This window comes from Paroedura picta, chromosome 16 (assembly GCF_049243985.1).
Source record: "Paroedura picta isolate Pp20150507F chromosome 16, Ppicta_v3.0, whole genome shotgun sequence".
NCBI lineage: Eukaryota > Metazoa > Chordata > Lepidosauria > Squamata > Gekkonidae > Paroedura > Paroedura picta.
In genome coordinates this window covers 30,397,149-30,407,033 of record NC_135384.1, presented here as the reverse complement: position 1 = coordinate 30,407,033, position 9,885 = coordinate 30,397,149, and the positions used below count along the sequence as shown (strand labels likewise).

The following is a 9,885-nucleotide window of genomic DNA, read 5'->3' as shown; positions in this document are numbered from 1 at the left end:
GTCCCTTCCAACTCTAGGATTCTATGATTCTAACTGTGACTGGTCCAAGGTCACTCAGCTAGCTCCCTGTGGAGGAGGAGTGGGGATCAGACCTGGTTCTCTAGATGAGGGGCCGCCACTCTTTAACCACGACACCACCCTTGCCCTTGACGACTTCACCAAGACAACATGACAGGTACGGCGAAAATATATCCGCTCCCCAGGTACACATAGTGTTCCTTCACCCTCTTCCCCTGGTTTCTGACCTCTTTGTGTTTCCCCAGAGCTGTATTCTCGTTCCCCCTTCTGGCTTCCACCATCAGATAGGAAGGACAAGAGGAGCCGGCCTCTGGGCCTCTGGGCAGTGCCCGTCTTCCGGACCCAGTCCCTCGTGGTCCCTGGCAGGGCCTTGCTAATGCTGGCTCCAAAGTCTTTTGCGGACCCAGCGGGAGGCTTGTAGCCCTCGGCTCCTGCCCTGTTTTCGTGGCCGGCTGTGAGCTCATGCAGCCTGCCTGCCTGCTGCTTGTGTCCTGGAAGGGTCCCAGCGGGCCTGAGCCACCACTAGGAGGGGAGGGCGGATCCTGGGGAGGGGCCCTTCTGGCCGCCGTGGCCCCCCCCCCGGTGGCAGCCCAGGCCCTCTGTGCCCGGCCTCTCCTCCCCCTCTCTCCGGCCTGACAGCCCTGCGGTGTCCGAAAGGAAGGGCTGGCTGGGACGGACTGGCCCTAGCGGAGCGGGAAGCCGTTCCAGCTTTGGGGGGCGTTTGCGTGTCAGCGAGCGCCCACGGGCTCGGAGCCAGCCCCTCTGACCTCAGCAAGCGGCGCTGTGGGTGCTGGCAGCTCTGGGCAGGATCCAGCGGGTGATCCGTTCCAGATGTGGCCGAGTGGGAAGGAGAGGGTGGCCCGCTTCGGAAGGAGCAAGCGCCGGGCTGGGGGCGGCGAGGGCCGGGGGCCATCCTCTTGGGTGGTTTCTGTCCGTAAATGACACGCACGTGGGAGGGAGCCGCCGTCTGGCTGCAAGAGAGGCTTGGGCAGAGCCCCGTGCTGCCTGGCTCCCTCCCCAAGCGTGTCCAGAACGGCTCCATGACTCTTCCGCCGCCGCCCGGATTGCGTGGAGCTCACAGAGGCCCCGGCTGGGAAAGTGGCTGGCTGGACCGGAGGCTGAGCACCAGCAGGGTGCCAGGGGGGAGTGGGACCGGAACCCCCGCCCACGGCCTTGGTGTGTCCCCTGAGCACAAGTCCCTCCTCCCCAGCCCCAGTGGTGGGGCCTGGGTCACTGGGCAGAGAGTCCTGCCTACGCCGGCTGCAGTCTGGGAAACGGGCAGGACAGCAGGCCTTGGGCGGGGAAGGGACGGGGGCGCGAGAAGGGCCAAGGGTGCCGTCAGAGCGTTCTCCGGACCCTTAGCCCACCCTCTTCCTCCGAGCTGGGGCCAACTCCCGCAACCACTCAGAGCTGTGCTGTTTTTATTTTTTATGTTAGATTACCTGCCAAAGGTGCTTCCTCCAGGCCTGTGCTGCCCTCCAAACAAGATGCCCTTAAATCGCCCCGGGGTCTGCAGACCCCCGAAGACCTTAGGCACTCAAATGTGGGGGGGGGAATCACCTGGAAAGACCCCCCCCCACACACACACACACAGTCAGGCCTTGGACAGGACCAAAAGAGCTGCCCTTCTGGGCTTCCGAACTTCCCCTCTGGCTGCTTGGTGTGAAGCTCTGGCCCAGGCCCCTGCTCAGCGGCATCCCCCAGACAGGCGGAGGAGGGCAGGGGTCAGAGACACTCCCGGGCTGGCCGCCACCATCTCCTGCCTCTCCTGGGAAGGATTTGGCCCGGGCGGATGGGCGGGAGCGCCTACGGCCTCCGTGGTGGGTCCAGCGTTCCCCTTCCTTCCTTCCTTCCCTCCCTCCCTCGGCTCAGGCTCTGACAGATAAAATGGACCAGACGCGGAGCTTGCCAAGCCATAGCACCCTGGCCCTGCAGAAGTGGACTTGCCCCAGACGGTAGCGGGACCGTGGCCAAGGCGGGCTGACCTCAGGTGCTTGCCCTGGGGTGAGAAGGGGCCCCGGGAACAGGAGGGCTCTCTTTATTCGCATGCCTGATGCTTGTACGCTCTCTCTCTCTCTCTCTCTCTCTCTCTGTGTCTCTCTGTGTCTCTGTCTCTCTCTCTCTCTGTGTCTCTGTCTCTGTTTCTGTCTCTGTCTCTCTCTCTAGCAGCTCCGCTGGAGGAAAGGAGTTGCTTCCTGTTATTCCCACTCCAGTCCCAAGCTGGACAGGAGGGAACAGGCAGCAGAGCTGGCCAGGGGGGACGGCAGGATGACTCCCCGGGGCCGGCCCTTCCAACGGCTCCTGCTGCTCCTTGCAGGTGAGTGGGACTCCAGGGGGTCTGGTGGGCGGGGCAGCTTTGGCTGGGGGAGCATCTCCTGGCCCGGGATGGACTTCCTGCAGAGGCAGACTTGGGGGCCCTGGGGAGCTCGTTGTAGGGCCGCCCAAATCTTGGGTCCGGGACTGGTGCCCCTGTCTTCCGCCACAGCCCTCAGCCCTCTCCCTCGTCGGCCGTATGGAGTAAGGCTCAGGTGGGATGCCAGCCTCCAGGTGAGACCTGGGGATCCCCTGGAATTGCACCAGCCTGCAGAGATCAGGTCCCCTGGAGGAAATGGATGTTATGGATGGGGACTCTTGCATCGTCCCCCACTGAGGTCCCCTCTCCTCCCCAGGGATACCCCCCCAAAAAAAATCTCATGGAGTTTTCCAACCTGGGGCTGGCAGCCCTACCCCATCCCCCTACAGATACCAGGGAACTCAGAAAAAAAGGAATCACAAGGCGAAATAATGTAGTAATCCTCTCTGTATTATTAGTAAACATCCAAATAAAGAACAACAAGGATTTATTCAGGGTGTGAGCTTTCGAGTGCAAGCTTATGCCCTGAATAAATCTTTGTTGGTCTTAAAGGTGCTCCTGGCCTCTGATTTTATTGTGCTACTTCAGACCAACACAGCTACCCATTTGAGTCCAACTATTGACTCTTTATGCTTGATTCTTTATTTGGATGTTTACTAATAATACAGAGAGGATTACTACATTATTTCGCCTTGTGATTCATAGAATCATAGGGTTGGAAGGGGCCATACAGGCCATCTAGTCCAACCCCCTGCTCAACGCAGGATTAGCCCTAAGCATCCTAAAGCATCCAAGAAAAGTGTGTATCCAGCCTTTGCTTGAAGACTGCAAGTGAGGGAGTTTTTTTCTGAGTTCTCATTGAGGAATCCACGGTTCTATACTTGATCCTCCAGGTGGGGCCTGGAGATCCCGCAGAGCTCTCTGATTGCATCCCGGACAGACACCAAGGCCTGCCAGCCTTCCGGTGGTACCTGGGGACCCTCCCCCCTGGAATTCCAGATCCTCTCCTGACTGCAGAGATCAGTTCCCCTGGAGAAAAGGGCTGCTTGGGAGGGGGGACCTGGATGCCCAGGGGAGGGAGAACTTGGCAAATAAAGGAGCTGCCAGGATTTTAGGGGATGCCACTAGAATGGCCAGATCCAGGTTGCAAAGGGACTTGAGATTTTGGAGTGGACCCAGGGTCTTTCCAAAATGCTAGAACTTTGGAAATTTCTGCACATGCCCTTTTACTCTGTGGCTCTCTCCTTTACAGGAGCTTCAGTGCTGGATGCTCAAGCGGGGACGACAGTCCCCCCACACAATGCCAGCTACATTCTGGAAGAAAAGCTAAATGCCAGCCTTCTGGAGCTCGAACTGGTGTATAAACTCATGAGGAAGACCCCCAAGGCCTATCCTGTGTTTCAAGGTCAGCAAGGCCAGACCGAGGGGAGGGACGGAGGGAGGGAGGGAGTCACCGGTGCCCCTGGGAAGTGCAAACTAACAGCTCCCTACACTGGAGCACGGCACACCAAGCAGGGAGAGACTTATGGAGTTTTGAATCAAGGCCAGCAAAACACATTTAAAGCCACTTCCTAATGGCCTTGCGAAGGAACTCCACCCAGATGCAGGAAAAGTGCTTCCTCGTTCCAGCCCCCCCCCCCCGGGAAACTCCCCTGCAGGACAGGAAGCTGAAGCAGAGCCCCCTCTCCTGAGGAGGAAGTGACACGCCCAGACACTTTCCACACGCTACACGCTCTGGCACAAACAGTCCCAACTTGCCGTGTCCGGCCCCCGGAGATGCCAGCCACAGTCACTGGAGAATCGCCAGGGACTCAAAGTGGCAGGCCACGTCGGCCACGCTGCCCTGGTTACCCACCACGGTTGGTTTGTCTCACGGACATTCCTCTGCCTGCCACAGCATCGAAGGCATCTTGCGGTCCAAAGTTAGCGCCAACAAGGTCATGCACACCTTGCTGATGCAAAAACATGGGGAGGGAGGGAGGGAGGGAGGGAGGGAGGGGAAACAAGCACACCTGGGGCTCAAGACAGCTTTTATGGAATAGTTGCAGGATTGGGTCCTGGTCTCAGCATCAGATGACCCAGCCAGCCAGCCTCCCCTTCTGCTCCTCCCCTGACCTTTGGTTCTCTCCCTCTCCAGAGGCCATGTATCAGTTGGAAGCCAAGGAGTGCTGGGACAGGTTTGCTCACCAGATGGCCAGTGTCGGCGCAGTGCACCTGTGTGAGTGGCGTATCGTCAGCAGGTACTGGCAAGTTTTGCACTTCTGGCACAGAGACAGGGGGCGTGTGGGGGCAGATGAGACGAGAGTCCCACCAGGCTTTAAGGCAAAGACATGCAGTCTTTGGGCACCCTGTGAGGGAGGCGGGGGTGAGAGAGCTCTGAGAGAACTGTGATTGGCCCCAGGTCACCCAACGGGCTGCAGGGGTAGGAGGAGGGGGGAATCAAACCAGGCTCTCCAGCTTAGTCTGCTGCTCTTAGCCATGACACCAGGGTGGCTAAGGGTAGGACGAAGGAGCGACTTTTGCCTCCCGAACAATCCTGAATTAAATTAGTGGGCTTGAAGGAAGTGCTTGTTGATGCAAGCAGATCTCTTTAGACATTTCAGTGACCTTTGCCAAAAACGACGTGCGAAATGTCTAAAGAGGCAAGATCTTACCAGCCTTCAAGCCCACCGATTTTAATTCAGGACCACTGTGGTGCCAGCTGTGGAAGCTTCATGTTGGACTTTTCTGCCAGCCTGTTTCCGTCTCACGCTCCTGTCCTCCCTCTTCCGCCCCTCCGCAGGCCCTACGCCAGCCTGACCGCGTGCCTGGAAGAAGGGGCAGAGAAGCTGCAGTACGGCTACCCCAACGCCCTGGCCGAGAGTTACATCGTCGGGAGCCACCGTCGGTACTTCCTCAACTGCACTCTGGAGCGCCCACTCCTTCTGGACCCTCCGGAGAACGTCCTGCTGACCCTGATCCTGGCCCCCATCTGCCTCATCCCTGTGCTGGTCACCCTGGTCGTCCTGAAGAGCAAAGACGGCGAGACGCAGGTGTGAATCCCGTCCCCCAGAGCACCTGGAGGTACTGCTCCTCCCTCTCCACCCTGGGCCAGGGTCAGCCGCCCGCCGTTCCCCTGCAAGGCCAAGGACCACACAGGAGTGGCTGCTGCCCTGAGGATGCGATGCCCCCTGGTCACTGGGCATTCCCATCACTGGGGCTGAAAGGGGGGGCGGCCAACCCCCTCCCCTGCCAAGTCTCGCTGGGCAAAGACCGGGGAGGGCTCAGGACAGAAGGACATCTGGACAAACCTCAGGGTCACCAGCTGCGGCCACGGGGTGGGGTTGAATGTCCTGCAGCCCACCCTGCAAAGCATCCGTTTTCTCCAGGAGAACTGCCCTCTGTTGCCTGGGGGCGAGATGTCATTGTGGGGGATCCCCAGGCCCCACCCGGAGGCTGGCCTTCCTAACAAACCTGCTCACCAGCTGAAGTCCCCAGAGCTCTGGAAGGAGAAGCCATCAGAAAGGAGGTCAAGAGTATAGGGCAGACCTGAATCCAGAGGTCGCCTTGTAGCACCCATGGCTGCGTGAAGCAGGCTCACGCCCAGCCCAATGAGGACCCCTTTTCAACATCAAAACATTTTGGGAAGCCCTCTGCATTATGGGAATTGAGCTAAGAGCAGGGGCTCTTCTAAGGACTCTCTGCATTCCACCATGAAGAATGCCCTTGCCCATTCATCTCCGGCCCAGACCTATTTATTCCCTTCCCTTTGTGCCCCCCCCCCAACCCAACCCAAGAATTTAATCCAAGCAATAGTGACCGTATAAACTCAGCTTGTTAGGCCTGTTTAGTTCTGGAATCTGTTCATCCTCTTCATGCATGTTAATTTACTTCCCGTCCTCTGCCTACATGTGATAGTCGAGGAAATTCTGTTGCGCTGTCTCTGAGGAAGTGTGCTCTGCACACAAAAGCTTCTACCTTGAATAAAACTTTGTTGGTCTTAAAGGTGCCTGGCTGGACTCAAACTTTGTTCTGTTTATATCCATTGACTGAGAAAATACATAACAACAAAAAGATCAACATGATCTTGCTTAGTGTGCATGCAAATTCACAGACAAATCACTTTGCACTAAGCCACCCTGTGGTCCCCACCTGGTTGCCAAATTGGGAAGTGCTGTTCTCGCCTTTTTTGTTCCAGAGTTGACTTGCCCTTTTTGTTGCAGAGATGTAAGGGGAAATATGCACAAGACAATAAGGACTGGAGACGCCTTTAAAAAAAAGGGGGGGGGGAAACCTGGGAACTAGTACTCGGTTGCAACAGACTGGTTTAACATTTTAATGAATATTCCTGATTCACCCCACATGGTATCCAAAGGCACTGTCATGGTGAACTTTCCACAAGAATTGGACTAAGCGGGGTTTGGGGAAGATCATGCAAAGGGGAGAACTTCCAAGGAGTTGTGCTGATAAAGGGCAGAGAAATGGCTTCTCTGACTCCTGCATCTCACTCTTTCCTTGTGTGGAAAGAAAACGCAGGATGTGCTGCTCGCTCGGCCTCCTCCCTCCGGGCTCCCTTTGTTCCTAGCTGCCCCCTCCCCGCTCCCCGATGGGTGGTTCCATTTAGTCCTTCCTGCCTGCCTGGAGCCTGAACTGGTATCAGCTCCGATCTCTCCAAACAAGCAGTTGCTCAGGGAAACGATCCAGCCCCCCCCCCCCCAGGAGAGGAAAGAGAGCAGAGCCCAGCCAAGGGGAAGGGAAGGGAAGGCCTGCATGGCCTGTCCGGCCAAATAAAGTCCGTGTCCGGCGACCCCTCTAAGACCATCTAAGACCCACGAGTGTTATTCAAGAGATGAGCTTTTGTCTTCATGCATGTGCACATGGAACCTCATCCCTTGACTCAAACGCTGTCAGTCTTCAAGGTGCCCGACTGGATTCAGACTTTGTTCTGCTTCTTCAGAACAGCATGGCCACCCTCTGAACCTATCTATCCGCTACATGAAAATGCTCTAAAGACTGGGACAGCCAAACCACAAGAGGGCAAGAAGAAGCATTACCGAATTCCAAAAGGAAAGCAGAAAATTAAACCTGTCGAATCGTATGGACCTCATTTCTACCCTCCCTTTTCCTCCAGTGGGGACCCAGAGCAGCTGACCCCCTTCTGCCCTCCTCTCAGCAGACGGGGCTAAGAGAGGGTGACCAGCCCAAGGTCAAGCCTCCAGGGCAGATTGGGGGATTCAAACCTAGTCTGACCCACTCATCAGCCAGCTCTAGTGGTTAAGAGTGGTGTTGTGGTTAAAAGCAGCCACCTCTGGAGAACCAGGTTTAATTCCCCATTTCTCCTCCCAGCTGGGTGGGAGCCAGCTGGGTGTCTTTGGGCCAGTCCCAGTTCTCTTGCAGAGCAGTTCTCTTAGAGCTCTCTCAGCCCCACCTACCTCGTAGGGTTTCTGTTGTGAGGAAAGGTAGGCAATAGTAAGTCATTTTTGAGACTCCTATGGGTACTGAAAAGGGTACAAAAATAGTTCTTCTTTTATGCGGAGGGGGTGTGCACCAAGGAAGCAAAGAGAGCACATGGCTATCTTCTACGTACGCATCAATTTTACCTCACATGGCCATGAGCAAACCATTTTAACCTCATGTTATTTTATTTACTTATATATATTGAACAATCTATTTATACTGAGAAATTTTACTTATTTTTTACTGTCTCGGGACCTTCTGAGAAAAATGCTCCTTACCATCCAGGTGGCTTCCTTCGATGTTTGGTCTGAATTCTTTCCAGAGCGATCATACCAAATCAGGTTTGAGAAAGAACATACAAACAACAGGGAAAGCCCCGGGAAATGGACACTCCAAAAACCCACAAAAACACAGGATGAAGAAAGGTGTGGATGACCCCTCCTTGGACCTCCATCTCTGCACCCCCCTAACCCCTGTTTGTTCCTTCCAGCAGCTTCCCAGCCTGGCTCTGCCACTGCCATCTGCTGGACAAGGAGCCACCCACGCCTTCAAGACCCATAGGTGGGCACCCTCCCTCCTGCTGCTGGTGCCTCTTTCAGGGGGAAAGGTAACCCACCATCTGGTAACTGCTTAATGCTTTCGCCCATGAGGGCTCGGCTCGGAGGCAGAAGAGAGTGGCCAGTTTTGCACCTGTGGGTGCTGTGAAATAGGAGCTGCCTCCTTCACCCAATGCCCAGCTGTAGCCATCTGATTGGGTGCCCCCAACAGCCGTTGCCACCCCTTGTGGGCCCAAAGGGGCCAGGGAAAAAAGCAGGCCTTGAGGTGATCTTTTTCCCCTGTTCCCAAACTGGACCTCCATTGCTGGAGCAAAAATTCATTGGAAGGGAGGCGCTTTCAAGAATATCCTCCTAACCCTAGTCTCCTTGTAGGAATTCAAATTTCTGTTCTAATGCATACCACGTTGTGCTGTTTTTAATTTGGAAGCCAGCCGGGCTGGGGGAGACTTGGGCATAAGCAGACCGAGTTTCCCTTGTTCGTCTCCAGCAAGCCAGCAAAAGGGGACAATTCCAAACGATGCGTCCCGATTTGAGCTTGCCATTGAATGTAGATTTAGGTTTGGTTTTTCAGCCAGCTTTTCCAACTGGGCCGTAATATAAATTTCTAGAAGTGGGGAGAGCTTTGTGTGGAAAGTTTGCTCCTTGCTGTCCACCCTGTCGGCTTTAAGCATAAGAATCTCAAAGCTCATTTTGGATTTTGCCGGCTTAGATAGCAAGGTGGATTTTGTGACGACCTCTGGGAGGGAGAACGGAGGGTGGAGTGCCAAAGGGGACAGGGGAAGTATGCCCTACCTGTGTCCAGGTGAGATGTCTAGTCTGCATGTTCTGTTTTGTCGTGGTGTCACGGTGTGCACTTGAGTGAGCTGTGATGAATGTCCAGCCAGAAGTGGGTCTGTGGAGGTTACTGCAATTCGGCGTGGGGCTGCTCTGCCGGCCAACGGGGAGCCCTGGGGCTGGGGCTGGCCAAGGGCCACTGGACACCCCCCCCCCCCCGTTCCAGGATCTGTGTGGGTGACTGGTGGGCAGTTCCTGCAGCTGCCTGGCCCTCCTCACTCCCTTAGGGTTGAAAAGAAGCCAGTGCCGTCCTGCTTGTGTGTCTGTCAAATATCGGAAAGCTCGTGTGCCAAGCCTGTTTACACGGATCCAGGCGTGTGAAATGCTCACCTGCCTAATGTTACCCTATGCCTTACGTGGTTTTTGAGTGTTGATTAAAAGCATTACAAAAATATATATAGACAGTCATTCCGATGTCTTTGTCACTTTCGGTGCCATGTGCTGGGCTGATTCTCCAGCAATTGAGCATTGCAAGTCCTGAGCCCTCCGTTCATTAGAAAAGCATGCTACGTGTCTTACCAGTGGAGGGACCGCAGGGGATCCATTGCACCCGTCTTATAGGGCACCCGCCAAGGCGACAAGGTGATCCAACGGCCAGTGGGAGGGCAGAGGGGTCCAGGGGGGCAGTCACTGGGAGAAACGGGCTGGGTCTCCGTGCCGGAAGCCTCACTAAAGGATGACAATAAA

General features: G+C 55.8%; 1 protein-coding gene across 4 annotated transcripts; it reads left to right on the top strand.

Moving 5' to 3' along the window:
* Positions 1–916: 916 nt before the first annotated feature.
* Positions 917–9,594, top strand: RAMP2 (receptor activity modifying protein 2). Of its 4 annotated transcripts, none has more exons than XM_077315941.1 (6): positions 917–1,838; positions 2,185–2,335; positions 3,624–3,776; positions 4,509–4,611; positions 5,154–5,403; positions 8,298–9,594. In XM_077315941.1, the coding sequence occupies exons 1-6, from the start codon at positions 957–959 to the stop codon at positions 8,439–8,441; spliced, it is 1,683 nt and encodes a 560-aa protein (XP_077172056.1). In that variant the 5' UTR covers positions 917–956; the 3' UTR covers positions 8,442–9,594. The 4 variants fall into 4 exon arrangements, with proteins under 4 accessions (XP_077172056.1, XP_077172057.1, XP_077172058.1 ...); XM_077315942.1 differs by having other exon boundaries at positions 918–1,838; positions 8,301–9,594; XM_077315943.1 differs by lacking the exon at positions 917–1,838 and adding an exon at positions 1,859–2,008.
* Positions 9,595–9,885: the final 291 nt, after the last annotated feature.

Bases quoted from the DNA above. Each gene is read 5' to 3' on its own strand.
- RAMP2 (XM_077315941.1), top strand. From the start codon at position 957: ATGACACGCACGTGGGAGGGAGCCGCCGTCTGGCTGCAAGAGAGGCTT. The intron at 3,777-4,508 runs GTCAGCAAGGCC...CTCCCTCTCCAG, and splicing joins GGCCTATCCTGTGTTTCAAG to AGGCCATGTATCAGTTGGAA. The intron at 4,612-5,153 runs GTACTGGCAAGT...GCCCCTCCGCAG, and splicing joins GAGTGGCGTATCGTCAGCAG to GCCCTACGCCAGCCTGACCG.